The 22,784-nt window shown below is 45.7% G+C and overlaps 1 protein-coding gene across 2 annotated transcripts in view; it reads left to right on the top strand.

Moving 5' to 3' along the window:
* IGF1R (insulin like growth factor 1 receptor) overlaps nt 1-22,784 on the top strand; it is a 307,618-nt gene that overhangs the window by 207,174 nt on the left and 77,660 nt on the right. Inside the window, exon 1 of one of the 2 annotated variants that reach the window (XM_039235041.1) lies at nt 9,787-9,824. The exons of the other annotated variant lie outside the window; for it this stretch is intronic. Within the exon in view, the coding sequence (XP_039090972.1) occupies nt 9,803-9,824 (22 nt within the window). The 5' untranslated portion in view covers nt 9,787-9,802. Of the gene's footprint in view, nt 1-9,786; nt 9,825-22,784 lie in introns of those variants that run through there. 2 annotated transcript variants of the gene reach the window in all.

Raw genomic sequence — 22,784 nt, forward strand, 5'->3', positions numbered from 1 at the left:
GTTACAGCAAGATGATCACAGAAGTACCACTGTGTCCTACGCAGTGCATCCTGTCTGGAGACACATGATGCCCATGTTTCATTTCTGACGATGTTAATTTTGATCACTTGGTTAAGGTGGTCTCTGCCACTACCTCTGCTGTTACTACTCTTGACCTTTGTAATTAGGAAGCAATTTTCAGAGGTAGATACTTGAGACTAGCCTGTTCATACTGTTCCTCATTATTCCTTCACTCCCTAATTTTAACACCCATTACTGTGGTGTTTGCCAAATGGTGGATTTTTCTATTTCTGTTTTCTACACTTAGTAATTGGAATTCTACTCTGAGGACTCTATGTATTTTTAAAATGAGGGACATAAAACTTTTTAAATAGCAGTGGCAGCTCCACTTTTTCTGGGAGGACAATTGTGAATGACACGAAGCAGAAAAATATGCAGAAGCCTGAGAAATCTCAAATATGAATGTTATTTGAGATGTCGTTGCCATATTTCCCTTCAGAGGAGGTGAAGTAGGGGGAGGAGATCTCAACTGCCCAAAAAAAAAAGTCCCGTTAGTTGTGGTCCTGGCTGCAAGTGTCTCTTGCTTTTGAGGACTCAGAGAGAGGACACAGTTGGAAGACTCTCTCTGGAGCACAGCCCTGAATGTTTTGGGTGGGTTAGGAAGGCTTATGCCACCATAAGAACCTTAATTAATAGTATGAAATTTTATCTCTGAGCTTTTTAGGCTATAATTGAAAGGAGTGCTCAAGATACGGTTTCCTTCTTTTAGAATATACACTATTACTGACGTGGGGAGGACCCCCCCAATTTAATTAAATTTCAGCAGCCCAAAATCCAGTGCATGTGAAGAAATCATTATTTTGAATTCTTTATCACGAAAAGATTAAAATTACTCTTACAGGTTTTTTTTTTTTAATTGGGCTCTTTTGTTCTTTGTGATCCTACCAATGTGATTTTAAAATATATTTTTACTTCTACCTTAAAAGGATGAAAAAAGTATACGCAACTACAATATTTTATCAAAGCCCATGCATGTATTTGAAAGGACTGTGCATGGCTACATTTTTCAATACCCTGCAGTCCATCCCTGTTTGTAATTTTATCATCCCACTCTGGCAAGATCACACTCAGTACATTAAATTCCTGCGGCCCTCATTTTCCCCTCGCTGATGTTTGTAACTCCTCGCGGATGAAATTTTAGGAGCTGGAAAGAGAACTGTTCCATTAGGGAAAGAAAAAAGAACCTCACACACCCCAGACGTTGAGGAGCTGCTCGTTAGGCACGGTCCGGGGACTCACATTTGCCGGACCAAGTAGGAATTTCGATGGTAGAACCGATGGTTCTGAATTAGGCTGGATGAGAAACACGTACGGCTTTCAGAGGTGTGGCTGCACAGAATTCGGGCTACCGGGTACTGAGGTTCTTTTCGTGTTTGCTGTGCCTCAGTGAACGTCTTAAAGTTGGCCCTAGAGCGGAGGGGGACAGAGAACATGTATCTGAATGGTATTTCTAGACCCCACGCCCAGCGCTGGAAAAAGTTCCAGCGCATCCGTTAAAGTTAGCGCACGTGGTCGGGCGGCCCGGATTCCCGAGCGCCGCCGCCGCCGCCGCCGCCGCCGCCGCCGCGCTGCAGACCCCTGGCGGCCGCCCGCGTCGGCCCCCGGCGGGTGGGGGGCGGGGCTCGGCAGGCGCGTGCCCGCGCGGGAGGGCTGGCCGGCCACGTGACCACGCTCGGGCCCCGCCCGCTGCCGCCTCACGTGGTCTCCGGACCCCATGTGCGCGAGAGTGGCTGGAACAGGGAGCGGCCGGGTGTGGCGTTCGCGTTTGGGAAGACGGAGGCGTCCTGATTTCCCGCCCCCTCCCCCCTCCCCAGTTCCTTCATGCGGATAGCGGAAAATGCAGAAAGTATTCCTCGTGTATTTCCGATCGTGTCATCCAATCCCTTTGGTGGCTCAAGTTTCGTTATGGGAACGTGGTTTCCGTCTTGAGGGGTCGATCCCACGGCGCCAGAGCCACGCGGCCTCCCTTGGGACGGGGGGCGGCTTGAGTTTCCCGAATGTCGATGATCCATTTTATGCCAAAGGAGCAAACCGTTTTAAACCGTGTTTGCTACAAACCCTGGCTGCTTCTTAGCGACAATTGAATTTTGATGGAAAAGCGGCTGTCCTAAAGTTGTGGGAAGAGGGGGGCCCACCCTCCGACTTCCGCGGCATTGTTGCCGCTTTGCCGCGGGAGGAGGCCCCGGAGGAAGTGACTTGCGTGGGTCCCGGCACGTTCGTTGCTCCCGTACTCGCGAGCAGTGCGCAACGTAAAAGGAAAATGAAAGATGTCAAGAGGTTTGTGAAAGATGAAAGTTCACACGGAAGAAGGGCGCGTGCGTTCTCGCCCTGGACCTGGGTCTCGTGGTCCCGAGCTAACGTCCGGCTCCGCGCCCCGGGCCGGCCCCGGGCCGCCGCGGAAGCGCCTGGGGAGCTCGCGCGGCCGGCGGGAAGGGGCCAGTGACCCCGTCCCCGCCGCCGCCGGGACGCACGTGTCCCCTCTTGATTTCCTGGCACCCGATACGTGCGGATCTCCATTTAAACCGTCTTCGGCAACAGTCGTTTCTTCCCCTTTCGCGTGGGAAGTTAAGGTTCCCTTCGGTTCACTTTCCGTTCACCTTCATTAAAATGCGGCAAACCGAAAGTTTATTAAAGGAGATCCCGGTGTATAGAGAGATTTTATGGAAAAGAAGAAGAGCTCGAAAGATAAAACCTCATCTTAAAAATCAGAAACAGGCGTGTGTTACTATGAGTAGCTTCGAAAATGGAAATCCAACTTTGGATCAATTACTTCACAGGCGTAGTTCTAGGGACCAGACATTTGGTAGGTGGCTCTGTGTCTGGTCATCAATTACAGTGATTTCCTTGCATCAGCTCCAGAAAATCAGAATATTCATGAGCTTTCTGCTCTGACTCAGACCTTCAGGAGCCATGAAATTTTCCTGTAGGGACGAGAGGAAGTGCTGTCGGTGGTTTTGGCAGCTGAATGAAACCAGAAATAGATAAGCAGGGTAGAGCGGCGATGTCCATTTGCCTGGCCCTACCGTCCTGCGTTTAATTTGGGAAAGTCAAAGTTTTAAGAATTGTATTAAACGTGCGGTCCTTTTTAGAATTCACGGAGTATGTTGAGGAAGTGGTTTGGTTTTCGTGAGTTTGTTTAAACAAATGACTGAGGGTTTTGTTTTGCACTGTGTCTGGCCGAGCAGCAATGCTACACTTTTTTAAATTCACGAAATACTGACCAGTGAGTGTGCTCTTTAGCCCTCCTCTCCTTTTGTGAGGGAAGACAAGGAGGCAGACACCAATGGCGCCTCTTACAATGGAGGTTTGTTTGTTTATTTTTTTAATTTAATGGAGGGATTGTAGATGGCTTAAAATTTCCTTGTGCCAGGACCGAGAAAGGCGGGGGTGGGTGGGAGAATAATTAGCCCATTTTAAGCGACTTTAGCAATAGACGGTCCATAGGCGTTAACTTCCCACAGTGACAGAAGCCTCTTTCTGGACCTCATCCCGTGATGTTTTGAACAAATTTGTATTTTTCAATTAAAATCTTTCTTAAAGGCAAAAATGCATTGAGGTCATGTTTTCAAAATTTTCGATTATATGTTAATAAAGATGCCAGTTTATAATTTTCTGTCGAAATATGCAGGAAGCCCATCCCTCACCCCCCCCCCCCCCCGAAACGCCAGGGCTCCCTTGCCTGTTCTGAGAGGTTCTTGTCCGGGACTCCTGCCTTGTACACACCCTTCCATCCCATCCCGTGGGCCACTCAGCTGCAAGTATTCTCGTCCTCGCGATGTGTATCTTTTAGGACAGGAATCTTTACCTTGAATTCTTATCTGCATGTACAACACCTAGGTAGGGTATCTTCCAGACGGGTGCACTCAGGTTTTAAATGAACAAATATTTAATCCAAATATAAAAGTTCTTTGTATTTTTTTAAAAAAGCCATTGTTGTCAAACACTGTGTTTGGGGTGGTACGAATTCTGTGCTCTACCAATTTGTATAAATTATGCCATTTAAAGTAGAAATAATTGAGAATTATTTCGGTGCTAGGTTAAATACAGGAGTGAAGTCTCCACCTTTTTATGTAGTCAAATTCATTGCCTTTTGGTCCTCTGGGATGGTGCTGAGTGATCCTGACAAAACTATCAGGCACAGAAATGAGCCTCATGCGGTCCTAGAGCTGAGCTACTGGTCAATACTTCTATTTATCATCATCTGTCTCCCTGTGAAGTCACAGCCTCCTTTGGTCCTCGGTCTCCTCGTCAGTGAAATAGTGCAGAGAGCCTTTTGTGACTTAACGAAAGTCAGTTATGAGAACTATAGTAGAAAACTCTGTCACGTGCACATGCTCGGTACCATACTGGTTGGAAGCATGGACCCTCGAGTCGTAGCGCTTCAGTCGGAATTTCTACCTCTGACTCCTTAAGTTGTACGACTCCAAGCAAGTTCCTCTCTCCGTACCTAAGACTCTGGATCAGAGGATGGGAAAATAGGCTCTCCTTCTCAGAGTTGTGGACGTTAAGTCAGACAGCGTGTGCCAAGCACGTGTAGCAGCGAGCGCCCCCCGCATGGTAGGTGGCTTACTAAGACTGGTAACAAACATGTTTTTTTCTTTCCATCTAGTACTTTAAGCTTTTACTTATATCAGGGCCAAGAGACAGAGAGAAAGAATTGTTATCATTAAAAAAGTTGTAGTCTGCCAGGGTGCCTGGGTGTCTCGGTTTACATTAAGTGTCCGACTTTGGCTCAAGGCATGATCTTGCAGTTCATGGGTTTGAGCCCTGCATCGGGCTCTGTGCTCACAGCTCAGAGCCTGCAGCCTGCTTCAGATTCAGTGTCTCCCTCTCTGTCCCCCTCTTCTCTTACCTCTGTCTCTCTCTCTCAAAAATAAATAAACATTAAAAAAATTTTTTTTTCATTTAGTCTGCCTAAAAACAAATATGATCTAAAAGAAGGCTGGGGTTTGGTGCTGGGTCAGATGATTCTTTGGTTATTCTCAGGGAAAACCAGCCAAGCAATGAGGCCGGAGGACTATCGTTCATTTTATTCCTCATCTCCCAGAAGTGGCTTCTCTGATTTTTCTCATTTTTCCTCCTTTTTAGGAGAGTCAAGGAATGTAATTCTTCATACTACTCTTGTCATCATTGTTATTTATTTAAAAACTATTCACTCTCGTAACATAAAATGTACTTACTTATTCTACAGGGAAGCCCCCTTCTGTTACTCACTTATTTGCTTTCAATTTATGCCTTGCCTAATGCCAAAGAGAATTTGAGGCAGATTCCAATTAAAAACCAAAAAAACAAAACAATGAAAAAAATCCTGGGTGACATGGGACCTGAATAGCCTCGTCAGCAAGATGAGCTACACCATACTAGAAGGACGATTCGCCTTCTTGGAATCTGGTTCCTCGGGGATTCTAGACAGGAAGAATTTCCTCCAGGCAAAGAGGAAATACAGTAAAATCTGCATATGGAGGTACACATACACAGTCCCCGTATACATCTTCTGTAAATTTCAAGGGCTTTGCTTTCCGAAAGTTTGCCACCTGACCCCACCAGTGTGTAAGACGCGCTGGAAGGAACTATCAGGCAAAGAAAAATAAGGAATGGTGCTCCTGCCCTCCAGGAGCTTACAGTTGAGCAGGAAACACGCGTGTATCATGTCTCATGGAACCAATATACGTTGAGCAGCCACTGTGGATTGGGCTCAGGGCATGGCCCTGGGAACACAGTGATGAAAAAACATAGGAATCCTGCCCCAGTGCACTGTGCACCAGTGGGAGAAAGAGAAAGGGGCATTAACCATAGTTAAGTCCTTTTTTTTTTTTTTTTTTAATAAAATTTATCATCTTAACCATGTGTAAGTATATGGCTCCATGGCACTTGAGTACATTCCCCAAGTTGTGTAAACGTCACCACCAGGCATCTCCAGAAGTCTTGTTGTTTTGCACAACTGAAACTTTGTACCCATTAAACAATAACTCTTCCTCCTCCTTCCCTCCAGGGGAAAAAAAAAATTTAAGTCTTTGATTGTGAATGTGATCAGTGCTTTGCAAGACATGAAGCATATGCTGTGACTCAAAATGATAGGGCAGCAGGAAGGGCTCTTACCCAGAGGTGGTGATGGGGAGAAGTCTTTGGGGGTGAAGACAGTCACCCAGCACTAAAAGCCACTGAGGCAGGTCAAGAGTGGGAAGAAGCATAAGCCAGGCAGAAGGAACAGCCTTTGTGATGGCTCAGAGTCAGGACAGGGTCTGCCTTCTTCAAGAAAGAAAAAGGAGCCAGTGTGGTTGGAGCAGGAGCCAGGAAGGTAAGAGGTTTTAGTTCTACTATGTGTATGGGTATTTGTGTACCCTTGTCACGATTCAGTAAAATCCTCACCGTGCTCTAAAGGACAGCGCAATCCGTCCGCAGCTCTTCAGTAACCTGGAGCACAAACTCCCGGCCACTTCTCAGAATTCTGGACAGTGCCTGCACCAGGAATTCACTAAAACCCTTCCTGGCTGGATGAGCAAGCGCTTATCTTCCTTGATACGGGCCCAGAGCCGGGTGGTCTGAGGAGCCGGTGGTCGGCATACTCCTTCCCATCCCAGTGGCCTGGAGCAGTGGGATCAGGATGAAGGAATGTCCCTGTGGCACTGGCACCCGGGATCATTTTTTGTGAAGCAAGAGCAGTAGGTTCTAGATAGGGAGGTGCAGGTGGCGTGAGAACTGGACAGTCTGACGACTGCTCTAGCCAGCTGGCTGTCCTCCCCCCGCCCCCCGCTGCCCCCCCTCCCCCCCCCGCCGAGAAGCCAGCCTGGGGTGCCTGTGCACAAAGCCAATGTTTTTTTCAAACAGCACAGCTTGCACATGTTCTTGGTTGCAACGCAGAGATCTAGCCAGTGGATCCTGGAAGAGATTCCTTTGACCTGGAAAATGATAACGGCAATTATTTTTACTTAGCTCTCAAGCAAGCCCCTGAGTGCTTCCTGTAGAGCCCCTAAATCTGTGTAGCCTATGAACCTGACAGCCAAAACTAGTTGTTGAGCCCTTTGGAATAGTCATAGCTCTGTCCATTCATTTGAGTGCTGATGGCAATTGGTGGTACCTATCCCAGAGTTCGGCAGCACCGTGTTAATTGTCCCTGTCTTCCCACCTTCCCCGGCTTAGCCTGGTAATTAACAAGGGAGATGCCTCTTCACCTCTTTACTGTTTGCATAGAATGGTCTCATTGTCCTCCAGGAAGGAGCTTGTATATACTGTTGCTATAGAGAATCTTCATCTAACCCATGTAAAACGTGAATAAAGTGACTTAGGAGAATATTGTATTAGGAGGGGTGTTTTTTTTTGAAGACCTTTTGAAACAGAAAATTCTCTTTCTCATCTAAAAAGAGCTTACTGCCTGATGGAAGCTGAAGGTTTAACTTCCATGCTGTGGAAGCTTTCTTGTCAGGCTGTAGAAAGTAATCTGCCCCAGGCTCTCCCCAAACTTCCCCACCCCCAGCCTGCAGCTTGAGGACCCTTCAAAATAGTAACCGCCAACTACAGGGAACCTTCAGATGATGATGTCTTAGGTAAGCTACTGCCCACCTTACATAAAAGAGGAGTATTTCAGAGCAAAGGGATTTAAAACAGCAGTAAAAAGCCGGAATTTGTAAATGCCAAGCCAATCTGAAATTTGTAATATTTTTATTTGTTCATGCAGAGGTGAAATCTGAAATATTTTAGAATCCTGTCTTAGCTTTTGTTGTTTTTAAGAGAGAGAGCAAGTGAGGGGAGGGCCAGAAGGAGAGAGAGAGAGGGAGGGAGAGAGACAGAAAGAGAGAGAGGAACTTAAGCAGGCTCCAGGCTCCACGTAGATCCTGATGCAGGGCTTGATCCCTCGATCCTGGGCTCATGACCTGAGCCGAAATCAAGAGTTGAACGCTCAACTGACTGAGCTACCCTGGCACCTCTCTTTTCTTTTTTCTTTCTTGGCCACATAAGTCTTGTGTATATGCTGATACGTGACACCAATCAGGAACATGGTTCTTGAGGTCTTCCTTTGCCCTTCCCAGCAGGTGGTAGCCCATAAGGCACCTCCAGGGGATTAGATAGAGGCCAATGAGTCACAGAGTGAGACTCTCCCATGCACACGGCAGCTGAGTGGGCCGACAGTTGGCAGAGCCAGGACTAGAGAACCCTGGGACCTGTGTAAACCCTATTTACAGGGAACCTATGACATGACAGGAAAGAGACTCAATACAGTTACAGGGTTTATCGCATTTAATTTTGCACTGATTAGCACAAGGTGGTAGTATCTGTCTTACGCACATAATGAGGAAACTGAGTCCCTTTTCACACAACAGCCAATAAATGGCAAATGGGATATAAACTCACTTCTCTCCAACCCCCGAGTCCACATTTTCCTCCCAGGCGAACATTGCCTCCTCTCTCGTGCCATGTCTCCAAAACAGAGGATGAACTTAAGCATCTCAAAATTGTAAACACTTGACTCTCCCTAAAACAAATTTTTTTCAAGTAGACAGACAGACATGACTTGGGCCCTTAAAAATTTGGCCAAGCTGGCACATAAATGGGGCATAGGCTGTTTCTAAATTGTTGCTTTAAATTTTGCCAACATAGCTTCTAGGCTGGTAGTTTTGTTTGTTTGGTTTTTTTCATATATTTGTGACGTGTATGGGCAGAGGAATGTTACCCCTTGCCATTGTGTCCCTCCTCCCTGAAGGCAAGCCAGGGGCATCTGGGTCACATCAGGGGATGTGCACGAAGGGGGGGGAGTGGGGGGGGATTGAGGTAAGTGACAGTGTTTGAGGGCTCATTGATTTTTTTTGCATAGAATATCTCACAAACCTATATTGACACATTCATCTGTAAACTGACACACATTAGCATTTCCCACTTTTTCTTGTTCGCTGTTTCTTCATCCTTATTGATGCTTCTTTCAAAAAAATGTCTAATACGTCCAGGACCCAATTAAAGATTTATCTTGACATAAATAGATTTATATCCTGATGTCCATTGTTGCCCAGTGTAAAGATTTGGAGGGAAATCCTAGATAAAAGAAATAGGATCGCCGTCTGCTTTCCCCGGGTTACTTTACGTGTGTACTGATTTGCAGGTTGTATTAATCAAAAAAGCAAAACATGCCCCTTACCATGGGGGCACAAAGACGCGTGCCTGGCATACCTTTGCCCCTGTATGCACTGTGAGACTTGAAAGTAAGCCAGGATTTGAAAATATTGGATTGGGATAATGTTATTTTTTTTTTTTACACACCTGGCTAATTTAATATAAAGTGTTTACACTTCATTTTTCTGGCAGTGGATTTACTGTGTAGGTGGTGGAAGATTTCCTGTAAGTTTTGCAAGTTCCAGAGGAGGAAGGTTGCAATAGGTGCTCTCTGGGGTCACAGCCGCATAAAGGGTGATTTCTTAATCCCCTATTGTTACCACCCGTGTAGGTGAACAACGGGTGTTGCAGCCGGTGTCCTGGACAGTTGCTTGCTCACAGGTACACAAACGAAAATAAGCAAGAGTGGTCTTTTAAGGAATTCTGAATACTGAGTCTTGAAGAAAGATCATCTTTTCCCTAAATGGGCGCTGGGGTCAGAATTGCCGGCTACTGTACCTCGTGGGTGAAGCAGATATTTTGAGCATGACTGAGCGTATTAAGAGCCTCGGGCACTTCCTCTACCGGGGTTTAGAAATTTCAAAGGATGGGGGTTGGGGAGGAGGAATTATGGGAGGCATTTTCCAGAGGGCAGAGAAGGATGGAAGCAACAGGTTCCAAATGTATGTGCTGTGCTCCTGCCGAGCGCTGGTGGGCTGGGAATGTCATTTTAGGAAGATAAGTCTGCCCATCTACCAGACAGGAGAAAGTAGACTGGGGGGCGGGGAGGTAATGGGGAGGGGTGCAGTGGAGGTGGAAATGCATTTAATAGGCTTTACTTAGACCAGGAGACCTCAGCTTGTGAGAGGGGGCAGGTGCATTTGGGAGGAAAATACCTCGAACAGGCAGGTTCAGAATTGGAAAATGAGGGAAAAGAATCCATTTCAAAATTTCCAACAGCAGGGCGCCTGGCTGGCTCCGTTGGTGAAGCATATGACTCTTGCTCGGGGTTGTGAGTTTGAGCCCCACGCTGAGTGTAGAGATTACTTAAAGAAAAAAATCATTTAAAAATATCTTAAAAAATTCCCAACCGAGTCAAAGGAGATTTGTGCGTGGATTATCCCGAAAGGGGTCGTGTGGTGTCAAAGGTCTGAGAGATCCCTCTCTTTGCAGGAAAGTAGGGGGCTGGGAAGATCACATCGCAGCATTGGGCGGGGTTGGGGGGCCCCTGGGTACTGGGCCCCGCTCTCCCGTGTCGCGTGATTGTCGTAGTCTCAGCTGCCTGGGTCTCATTTTCTTCGTGTGCCAAATGACGATGAAAGCATTCGACTGGATGCCCAGTGCCTGGGTTGCTTTCAGCTCCGGAAAAATACCGAGGGCTCTTTCCTTTGGTCATTCATCTCATTTCTGAGATGCTCCCAGCTCCCCGAGGAGGCAAAACAAAGGAAGGCAGCCCCGACCGGGGCGGGGCGTGGCCTTAGGTGAGAGGTCCTCCTGGGTGAATGGGAAAGCAACGCCTTTTCATTCTCCGAAGCACTCCACTTAGCCAGCGTTGTACAGAGCCTGGCTCCGGCTGACTTCAGGCTTCACCCTGGGTTTCAGGTCACTCTGATTGTTTGCAAAACATGTTCTTTTTTTTTGTCCCTTGCCAGTACTTGTTCTCTCTGTGCCTAAAACACAAACAGGTCCTGAGGGATGCCGTGTGCCAGTCTGCAGTGCGCAAGGAGCGCACCCTGGCCTCTGCCTGGGGGGCGAGGAGGTGGGGGGAGGGGGACTCCGGAGACAACTGTTGTGTTGACATCAAATCCTAGGAAGTTGCTACAGACCTTATTCCTTTCAAGGAAAAAGAAAAGATAACTCTCTTAACCATTTTCAGATCCTTATCTTTGGTGTATTCAAGTCCAGGATTTTAGATAGATTTTTTTTTTAAGAAGAGCTTTATGCTTGAGATCACTCCTTTCCTTTCCTCTCTCTTCCCCCCCTTTTTAAAGTCACTTAGCCAGTTTGGGGCTTTACAGTGTTTAGGGAAAGGGTTAAAAAGTTGACTTGTGAAGCACAGTCACGTGTTCTAAAAGCTGCTATTTCCGCAGGTAAACCTCGTGGTAATGCCAAACGTGTGACTTCAGGGGTTCACTCGTCCTCATTGGAGCTTGAGTGCAATTGGACCCCTTTGTGTTTATGAACTTTTTGTGCAGATTGCTTCAGTCTTCAGGCCAAGGATGGAATGAAAGAATGATCCTTGGACCGCTTTCCAAGTTTTGGAGCCTCATTTGTGTTTCGCATGGTAGAGCTACCCTGCTTGTTTCTTTTAAAAGTAAAATTAGTCCTAAGTGTTACGTTCTTCCATCTTTCGAAGAAAATTCCTTTGAAGCCTGAAAATCAGACCGTAGTATGTAACAGAGAGTGTTTGGGAGGCAGTGAAAAGAGAAAAGTTGCTCAGACAGGAAGGAGAGAGGGGAGTCCCTCTCTCCCAGGGCACATCACCCGCTTTCATCCTGGCCCCAACATCCTGGCCCCAGGTGGTCGGTCGTCCCTTGCCAGTGAGTGGCAGTATCTGAAGGGGAAAGCCCCAGAACCTTCCCCCTTGCTTTTCAGAGCTGACGGTAGGCGTTGCCATATTTTTCTTCCCCTTCCAGCTTCCTTAGAGCCCTAAGTGACGTTGGGCCTGCAGCAATACAATTCACCTTATATTTTGGATAATACTCTGGGGAAGAGCCAAATATACAAAATCAGAAATGTACTAGATATTTAATGGTTCAGAGAGCAAATAACAATATACTCTCGGAGGTTTCCCAATTAACTTGAAAAAAAGCAGAGGGCCCCTGTGAGCCCATGTCCGTTGGGCATTTACAACTGAGACACACTCTTTCAACCAGCATTTTACACGAGTTGCCTGTGTTGGCACTTCAGTTTAACCTGATTTTACCGACTGTTTACAAAAAACCAAAAACCAAGAAATTCAACTATTAGGGTTAAAATATTATTTTTATTTATTTTTTATGTTTGTTTATTTTTTGAGAGACAGAGACAGAGTGTGAGCAGGGGAGGGGCAGAGGGAGAGGGAGACAGAGAATCCGGAAGCAGGCTCCAGGCTCTGAGCTGTCAGCACAGAACCCAACATGGGACTTGAACTCATGAACCGTGAGACCATGACCTGAACGAAAGTCGGATGGTTAACTGACTGAGCCACCCAGGAGCCCCTAAAATATTATTTTTAAAGTTAGGCAAAGGAGAGACTTAACCTTGGAATCTATTAGTCCGCCTTTCCAAAGTATAGAGTCAAGAGTTGTCCCCACACGAAATTGACAAAATGATACTGTCCAATAAGACTGCATTTATAGGGGGCACCTGGATGGCTCAGTCAGTTAAGCGTCTGACTTTGGCTCAGGTCATGATCTCACGGTTCGTGGGTTCAAGCCCCACGTCAGGCTCTGCACTGACAGCTAGCTCAGAGCCCAGAGCCTGCTTCTGATTCTGTGTCTCCCTCTCTCTCTGACCCTCCCCTGCTCACTCTGCCTCTCTCTCTCTCTCTCTCTCTCAGAAATAAATAAAATATTTTTTAAAAAAGACTGGATTTATATTCCCCAAGAAAGGATATTAGCACTTTTAATGCTCTCTGGCAAGGGCAGTAATGTTTTTTAGCAAAACTACTGCCCCCCCCCCCACTTCTACCAGCCACAAAAATAAAACACCAAACAAAATAAAATATAAACCAACAGAATTCTGAGGGAATGACAAGGTATTTTTGGTTTAGGTGTTTTTGGTTTTATTTTGGGCTTCTGTTTTCGGAGGGAGGGGGTAATAATCTTTGAAAGGACATTGACATTCCAACCTTTCTACATTTGTATGTTTTGCTAAGGCACTTTTGAATCATCAACTAGATGAAATATAAGTTCCATGAATTTTTGTGGGCGTAGGTGTTCTGTGGTCCAGTTCTCTAAAATGGGTTCTCCTATGGTTTATGTGGTAACCAGAATGTAGGACCATGTGGGATGACACTGTGTTCCCCACCTTTACTGATAACACAGTTGACTGTACTTGGGAAGTCTAGTGAATCTTTTGTGGTTTTTCTACAGTAGTAAAAATACTTTAACTTCAGGAAATGGGGCCAGCAATAAGATTAGATAATGGAAAAGAATAATGCGGTGTTGTAGTTGTAGCATAACATATACTCTAAAATATATGTTTACAAGTCTGAAAGTGTGCCATCAGGAAGGAACACCATCAAAGGAGAAAGGAGCCGAGACTCTGGAGAGGTAATAAATGATTTAAAGTCTACTGTTATGACCCATGCTCATCAGGTAGATTTAATTACAGAAGGGGGAAGCATTTTTCTCTCAAGCCACCTAAAAAAAATTTTTTTAAGGCACAGTGCTGTGTTTAAAAAGCATATACATCTTTTTTTTTTAATATTTTTATTTATTTCTAGAAGAGAGAGAGAGACAGCGTGAAGAGGGGAGGGTCAGAGAGAGAGGGAGACACAGCTCCAAAACAGGCTCCAGGCTCCGAGCTGGCAGTCAGCACAGAGCCCGACGCGGGGCTCAAACCCACTACAGCGAGATCACGACCTAAGCGAAAGTCGGACGCTCAACCGACTAAGCCACCCAGGCGCCCCAAAAAGCATATACATCTTTAAGGGCTCACATTTAAATAATTAGTAGAAAGTTAATCTCCCAAGAAGAAAATGGTCCAAAGACATTGAAAGACCATTTACTCAAGAGGTACTGTAAATGACCAAGAAATTGGGGGGAAAGAGGAGAAAACCCTAACCTCACTGGCAGCCGCAGCATTGAGATGAGATACGTATTTCTCCTTCCGATGTTAGGAAAGAAAGAAAAACGGGTTTAGGGACCATTTTTCCCTTCCTTTTACAAAGATGTGCCACTCCTGAGGCCGTATCAAAGAATACGCTATGTTTCTAGAAGCATTTTTCAAAAGAAGATCCTGAAAGGACTTTGCAGAATTGTGTGGGCATTGACTAGGTGGGTAGCCTCCCAAGGAGGAAGCTTTATTTGTCGACCGCCCGCTGAGAGGCTGTACCACAATGCATATGTGTGTACAGGTGTGCTTGTACGAGTGTAAATTGCACCCATACTTTACAAATCTACCTCCATAGGTATTTCCTGCATTTAACGCTGTCTCCTCGTAAGCGGTTCTCTTGTTGACAAAGTTTTATCCAAAACAGTGCCTGCTGGTCTCTAAATAGTCGTTTCCCTGCAAGTGGCTATATTCGGTTAATTCATTTAAATTATGTGTATGTGTTTACGTATGTGGGAAAGGGCTTTGGCATGGTTGGATCTGAGCACACCTTTTGGACTAACAATTTCTACCCAAATAAACAGGAATAAGTGAAATGTGTAGCCACAGCTGTATAGCATGAAGCTCCTAGCAGGTATGTGTAATCAACAGTCTATCGGTAGCATTGATACTTAGGTCAACACCAGCAGAGCAGGCAATTGCCCAGAAATGGGCCCTAACACCAGGTTTCAGAGCTGTAGCCAAAACCACAAAGCTGGAGGCCTCTCCCTGCAAGCTTGGCCTCTCCTTGGACAAAACAGCCCCCAATTTGTCCCTGCGGGACACAGGCCTGCCTTGTTAGGAAATCAGCAAAGTTTAGGAGCCCACAATACCTCACATAACTCTGTGTACAGTAAGAGAGAGTGGAAATATGGCTGTAAGCACGAACAACCAGACAAGTTATAAATATAGAATACTCTCTCAATTCCACTTTAGTTAGTCATGGAGGGACAGCGTGAGTTTTATAAACTTATAAGGAATATACAAACAGTTCCAAATTTAAAATAACTTGGAGTAATTTTTAAGTGTGTGAAAAGAATATTTTTTCCACCCTGTCCATTTAAGCATCTGTGACAGGCAATAGTGATTGGTGTCTCTGTGTGCGCATGTCTGGCGTTCGCAGCCCTGAGGAAGGGTTTCAAAAGAGTCACCCGTTTGGCAGTGACGGACTTAAAAAAAAAAAAAAAAAAAGATGGAGGAGGGGGGTGTGCGTTTTGTCTGGGGGAGCCACTCTGTGTTCCCACAGGAAGAAGCAGACACGCCTGCCCTCACCATGGTCCTGCGTGGACCCCCAGCGCTTTCCCCCATTTCCTTGATCTTTTTTCCCTATTGAATCATGTCTATGTTTCCCAAGTTTGTATGTAGGCTTTGAATATAGAGTTTAGAAGAAAGAAATTGGGGACAACTTTAAAGTATGTTAAGATGATTTGATTTCGTTTTGAAAGAATATCGTTTTATAAAAGTAAAGAGAGTGGGAAGGCAACTCTCCTCTCCCCTCTTAACATCTGACTTTATTGCTTTCCTTTTCCTTCACCCCCACCTAAGGAGAATTTTCTGTGGTGCAGCATCTTCATTTGCTGGGCATTTCTATAGAGATCAAGCCCATTGGTATCTTTTATCCTCCGTCAGGCAGAGCAGGTAAGAGCATCACAGATCCGGTGGCCTCTCCCCCACAGATTAGATGGTGATCCCTCTTTTTTCTTAATATCAGAGAATGACACAATTTAGTCAAGTTGACAGGTATCGTCTTTCTTCCTTTAGAACAAATATAAACTGTGAATAGATTCTGGGGTTCAGATCGGCCAGTCGATGGACTGTGATTTCATCACTGCACGTGCAGAGTGAAGGCTGACTTACAGGGCTAATTTTGCCACCTGTGGATCACGCAAGCAAAATTTCATACCAAATAAAGGGGAATGAAGTACTGTCACGTGCCACGACACAGATGAACCTTGAGAACATAATGCTAAGTGAAAGAAGCTATCCACAAAGGATCACCCAGTGTCTGGTTCCATTTGTACGAAATGTCCAGAACAGGCAAATATGGGGAGACAGAAAGTAGATTAGCAATTGCCCAGTGCTGGAGAGGCGATGGGCAGGCGGGGTGGGAGAGGTGGCTGATGGGTACACAGTTTCTCTTTGGGGGTGATGTTTGCACAACTCTGTGGAGATGCTAGAAGTCATCAATTTGTATACTTTAAAGGGGTGAATTGTGTGTGAATTATATCTCAATAAAACTGTTATTTAAAAAAGGGTGTGAAGGGAGGAAAAAAAAAATCACATAACCCACAGCACAGTACCCCAAGCCAGCTCAGCCAGAGGCGGCTTCCTGATCTGCCTCCTGCCCCTTGCTTAGCTGTGGTGCCCATTGTAGTCCTACATTGTACCTTTGTACCGATGGCTGCACTTTCTTTATTTACTCTTCTCACTAGTCAGCTCTGGAAATCTTGACTTAATAACGGTGCTACCTATAACTTTCCTCCTTCTGGTTTCTTGGCTCCTTTTTTTCTTCTGCTTCTGTTTTCTCTGTTTTCTCAGTGCTCTGCCCAGCACAACTTATCAGACCTTGGAGGCTTAAGCAATCCAGGGAGCACCGTCTGGAGATAATGGTGTCTTTGGCTCGTTAATGAAATGTTCACAGATGCATTCAGGAGCCGGAATGAAATGTTTTCCCATACCTTCTGGCTTACCTTGTGTCCTGGACAGCGAGGTCTAGTCTTGGAGCTTGACTCTTTTCTACTGCTTACTTCTTTAAGCCTTGATTACATGTGTTTATGAGCAGAACGAGGGAAAGGCATAGAACTTTTTTTTTTTTTTCTTCCTCCATGACCAAGTTTTCAGTCTTGCTGAGACATAGTAACTGGTGAAGAAAATGAACTCTGGTTATCTAATTTCATGAGTCACACTTATTTGGGTGACATGAGTTTTGCAGGTCACTGAGTCTCCCTGGGTCTTAATGGTCTGGCTTCCTGATAGCACAGCCATATACACATATATAGTTGCATTTGCCCCACAGAATGGCTGCTACCTCCGTGCCCTCCATGATGGGAGCTGTTTCTTCACTATTGCAACTTAGCAATGACATTTAATGGTACATCTGAAAGGGCTCAGCCTTGCAAATTTGTGCTGGAAAAAAATGTCCTTGAGGGTTCTATTTGCTGTAACTCAATAAACAAAGAAGGCTTAGTGGGCACATGTTATCTCCTTAATATCACCTTGAATGCTTGTCCCTTTGTGTCATGTTCCGTGGGTTTTGTCCTTCCTTCTGATGAAGTGGTACACCTAAGGGAGGAGAAAAAGGTGCTTGGACTTGGGATTTTTTTTTTCGTGATAGATGCATGCTTCAAAAGAAACCTGGCACGATGGGGCACCTGGGTGGCTTAGTCGGTTAAGCGTCCGACTTTCGCTTAGGTCCTGATCTCGCGGTTTGTGGGTTCGAGCCCTGTGTTGGGCTCTGTGCTGACTGCCAGCTCAGAGCCTGGAGGCTGTTTCAGTCTGTGACTCCCTCTCTCTCTGACTCTCCCCTGCTCACGCTGTCTCTCTCTCTCTCTCTCTCTCACCTAGAAATAAATAAAAATATTAAAAAAAAAAAAGAAAGAAAGAAAAAGAAACCTGGCACGAGAAACCACATCCTAGCCCTTTCCTTTCCGATGACACAGACTGGCTAAAACACAGTCCCGCCGTGGAACAGACTGGGTGAAAAGGCTGCCGCCACCTGTCTGGCAGATCTAGGTTTGAAGCCCGGCTTTACAGCTTCACAGTTATTAAATTGTACATGAATAGCCCTGGACAATGATTAAACCTCTGCGCCTTCATTTGATCATCTACGCATTAGGATAATGTTACTGACCCCATGTGGTTATTAAGAAGATTAGATTAACGTATATAAGGTACTAGGTGTGTATTGTCAGGCACACAAAAGTGCTCAGTGAATGTCAACTTTATGTTAACAGAGAGTCTTGTATTTAGACCAAAATGGCATCCATATAAGAGAGACTCAAACGGGTTGTGAAAAAGAAGACAGGCATTTCAGGCAAATAGAAGCTCTGAATGAGCCATTCCAGTGCGATGATGATAGTTATTTTGAAGATGCGGTGATCACCCCAAGCATACTGCCTTGGTCATGGAAGACTGCTGTTGGTCTCCTGGTACCCTGGTCTTCCACACCGTCCCCACTACGTCTGCTGTGTTAAGAGTAGGTTTGGGGCAGGCGTTGAGAGGTAGTGGTACTCAGGTATGTTACCTGAGCTGTGACTGAGTAAAGCACTCAGAGGGAGGCCAGGATCACCATCTTGGAATTTGGAGCCTAAGTATTTGCAAGTCTGACCTGAAAGAAGAAAGCCTCTGCTTACCTTATCAGACACCTGTGCCAGTGCATGCTCGTTGGGGGTAAGGAAGAACTTGGTCAAGGCTGGTGCTGTCCGGCAGTTGAAGTAGCACTTTCTGTAAGGTGATAAACCCTCTAGACGTTGTTTGAAGGCTCACCTAGCTTTTTGTAGAGAAGTGTCTGAGACAGGCATGGGATGAATGACCTCTAAACTTCCTTTCAACTCTAGACTCTGGATGAAAGGGGTGAACGTGTGACCACATGAAGTACTTGTTGCTTCTGAACTGGAGACAGATCTAATGGCCCTAGAATCTTCTAGCTATTGCATGCTCCATAGCAGTCCCGTTAGATGGAGTAGAAGGTCTGAAAAGACAGTTAACAGGGAGGGAGTAGTAAGGAGCAGAAGTTTGTAACTTCTTCCACCCTCTATAGACCTCCGTATCTCAGAGCGTTCATATATTAACACAAGGATGCTTTGTTCTGGGGCCTTCCTGTTAGGAGAGAAATGGACTTCAAACTGAGTCTCAAAAACCACTTTAGATTGCAAAGAGGAACTCCTTCATACATATTTAGGAGAAAATGAGGCTCACTGTGTTAACAGTCAGAAAGAACCTTCAGTGGGCACACACAGAATGCTCTTGGATCCAACAGAGAAGACCAAGTATCTTCAGGATTCCAGCCATTAAAATGTCTCGTCTAGGGGTGTCTGGTGGCTGAGTTGGTTAAGTGTCTGACTTCGGCTCAGGTCATGATCTCATAGTTTGTGAGTTCTAGCCCTGCGTCAAACTCTGTGCTCACAGCTCAGAGCCCTGGAGCCTGATTTTAGATTCTGTGTCTCTCTCTCTCTGCCCCTTCCCTGCTCACACTCTGTCTCTTCCTCTCTCTCAAAAATAAATAAACATTTAAAAAAATTTTTTAATGTCTCTTTGTCCAGCTGCTTCCATGGTGGAATGTTTTCTCCAGCACAGGAGGAGGTTTCTTTTGGCCTTAAGAGAAACATTGTTGCAATGTGACTTTCTTTGCGGAACATTTGAAGTCACGGGTTGCCACTTGAACTTTCTTTTGCCATGGGTAACTGATTTGGCTTATTGGCTATAGTCTTCCAGGCAGAAGCTTGTCTGCCAGTTGTTCTAAGCTCGGCTTGGGATTTCTAGGCAGTGGTTCTCCAGAATTTTCTATTCACCAGTTCTCAGGATGTTAAGAAACTTGATAGTTGATTCTTCTTGTCTTCCTTTTGCCGAAATTGTGCTTTACTATATATATGTGCAATCTCTCTCTCTCTCCACACACACACACACACACACACACACACACACACACACAGACGTATGTGTGGAGCTCGTACATAGTTGTACCAGGTTTATTTTCATTTCATTTCATGGCTTCTAAACATTCTCCCATAAGCCTGCTTTTGACACTAGCTGACTTATTTAGAGAGCTCCAGACTAATCCACTGAGATAAAATGTAGTAGCTCTGGCTGAGCCGGGAAAGCCTTGATTTTCCTCACACTCTGCTCCCATTGATGGAGGTCTTTGCTTGGGATGATGGGTGGGGAGGAGTATGCATGAGGGTAAAAGGGAGGACAGATTGAAGATTATTTTACAGTGTGAGAGCATCCGGCGCACACCAAGCAGCACATCCCAAGCCGAACTGATCTTTCTCTGTCCCTCCAAAAACAAAAGCTCGCCACACTTCCCACATTCTCCAGATGCACCTTCAAGCTGCCTGCTCATTCCCCATCCGCATCACTGCCTCTTTGATCTGGACCACCGTCATGGCTCACAGCGTTGGCAGCCGTGACTCTGTGGGTCACCCATCCTTTCTGTTTCCCACTCAGCAGCCAGAGCGATCCTTCTAAAATGTACATCTGCTCATGTGACGCCCAGCTTAGAATCCTGAAATAGCATCCCTTTCCTCTTTTAAGAGTGGTTCAAACTCGTACTTGTGGGTTAAAAGGCCCTTCTCACCTCTCTTTCTAACTTGGGTCTCACCGTCTTTTCTTTCTGTGCCCTGTACCCCTGCAGCCCCCAAAGCCTTGGTCGTCACACATTCTTCCTGAGTCTGGTTCCCTGGCCCTCGTTCCCAATCAGCCCTGGTGGCACCCCGTGCACCTGCTAGCTCCTGCTGGCTAGGCCCTGGCTGTTCCTTCTGGAAAGTCCTCCTCACTAGCCCCTTGCTTGCCTCCCTTGGTACTCCCCTTGCCTATCCTCAGGGCTGGGAGCCCCAGGAAGGCTGGCCGTCTTTTGCCTGAGTGTCTGCAGGACCTGGCCTAGGGCCTGGCTCCTAAGGCTGCTGTTTAATAGTCCAAAGGAGCCTTTCTCATCCCCTCACCTGTGGCTGAGTGCTCCCTGGAGGACAATGCTGACAGCCTTGAGTGGATTTGGGCATTCAGCGGACCCAGCTGGGGTCCCTCCCTCTCTCGCCCCACAGTCCCCATGCTATCTGATGAGTCAGCTCATCCCCTGGCAGGACAAGAAAACCATAAAATCTCTCTGGTCCCTGTGTGTCCGATCCACTTTGGACATTGAAGTGCATTGCCCTGGAGTTAGCTGTGGTTCGCCTTTATGCATAAGGATGCGTGTCAGTTAGGAAGGGCATGTGCCACATGTCACCTTCTAGTGTAACCCAGAAATAATTAACATGTCTCTGAACTAGCCTGTGCTCTAACTCGGAAGCTTGACCTCACTCGAACGTCCATGAACTATTTCTATTCTTTGTAACAATTTTATCCCACATAATTTCTTTTTTTATATATATACACATATATATATATTTTTTAATTTATTTCTAGGAGAGAGAGAGAGACAGCGTGCGCAGGGGAGGGTCAGAGAGAGAAGGAGATACAGACTCCAAAATAGGCTCCAGGCTCTGAGCTGGCAGTCAGCACAGAGCCTGACGCGGGGCCCGAACCCACGAACCGCGAGATCATGACCTAAGCGAAAGTCGGACGCTTAACCGACTAAGCCACCCAGGCGCCCCATATCCCAAATAATTTCTAAAGTGGTCTCCTTTCCATTTTTTCTGTTCCTTGAAAAGAGATTGGGTTCTCCGCCTTCAGTTCCAACCGAACACCTTATAATCATTTTTTAAAAATGGCTTCTCTTGAGTAATGATCGTTAAGGAACTCACTGGCAGGAACAAAAACAAATGTTAAAAAAGCAAAAACCCCAAAAACTAGAAAGAATAAGTACGAGGACACCAGGGAGGGAAGAAGTTAAAGACTGATATGTGACTTATTTGCTGCCCCACAAAATGAAGGGAATGAGCTTTTAAATGCAGCACCTCATTTTTATGTGGCTGTGACCCCAAATCAATCCTTTTAGTGTAGGTGTGGGACATGTTGTTACCTTTTCCAGCAGTTTAGATGGCCTTTGGTTTTTACTGGTTATTCTGAGAATCTCAATGCCTGGAAGGATCTCATGGGCAAAATAAATTTGCTTTCCCCCCTGTATATTTGTTAGTTTATCGCAGCTTCCATTTTCCTCTTATTTTGAAAAGCAGAAATGCCGTTTAGTCATGCTAGGTGTGCTCCTTGTTCATGAAAGCCAGGGAAGAGGCTCCCTTCCTTTTCTCCCACAGCTCCATAATTAGAAATTTGGTAACTGTACTAAATTTTAAGTTTTGGCATTTGCGTGGAGCAGCCATCCATCTGCTGGCGAGACGCACTGCCCAGGGCTTTTCAAGAAATCCCTTAATAGTCCTAAACACTAATAATATTTATATACATTGAGAAGAGACAAAATTTACAGCAAGCTTCTGGGGCTGACTCCAGGACTCTCTAATCCTGAACTTCCTGCGTGTTCTCCTGCCTCCCAGAATCCTCTGATGGTGCCGCGGCTGGGGGAACACCAGCCTCTGCCTCTGGAGCAGCCTCTTTAATTTAGAGTTTGTTCTCCAGCAAACAAGTGACCTCTCCTCTCTCCTCCATCCCCGTCACACCCCGTTTCTATTCCCCTAGAATATTCAATCAGTATGAGGCATGCAGCTTGGATCCTGAAACACGAAGGAACCCCTTGATTTGGGATCCCTTTAAGAGGCATTGTTCTGCCTGTAAATAACATGATTTTACCTAATTTAAGCTGTACTGAAATTCCTTGTGAAGTAGCTCCCATCACTGATTACCCAGCCTGTGTGCTATTTGTGGCAAGAACTGACCGACCATGCAGATCCATGTAATGTACTCCTGTGAAGGGTCTCAGTGGACCACTGCCCAGAGATGCTGTTTCCACCAGAATGGGGAACGGAATGCAAAATAAAGCTGCAGATACTTTTTTTTTCTTTTCTTTCTTTCTCTTACTGGAAATGCCCAACATTTGCATTTGGGTATAACTGATTCCCAACCAGTGCACGGGGATATTTTTTTCTATTGTTTTAAATCCTCTTGAGTTTTTAATACTATTTACTATGACTGTCTGCTACTTGTGATTTTACATAGCATTTTATTTGAATTATAAGCGAGGGAAAGTGGGTTTTGTGACTAGATACTGGTCCCAGCTAGTCTCTGGGACTCAGACTTTT

The sequence above is a fragment of the Hyaena hyaena genome, unplaced genomic scaffold (assembly GCF_003009895.1).
Source record: "Hyaena hyaena isolate Hyena2069 unplaced genomic scaffold, ASM300989v1 scaffold_95, whole genome shotgun sequence".
Lineage (NCBI taxonomy): Eukaryota > Metazoa > Chordata > Mammalia > Carnivora > Hyaenidae > Hyaena > Hyaena hyaena.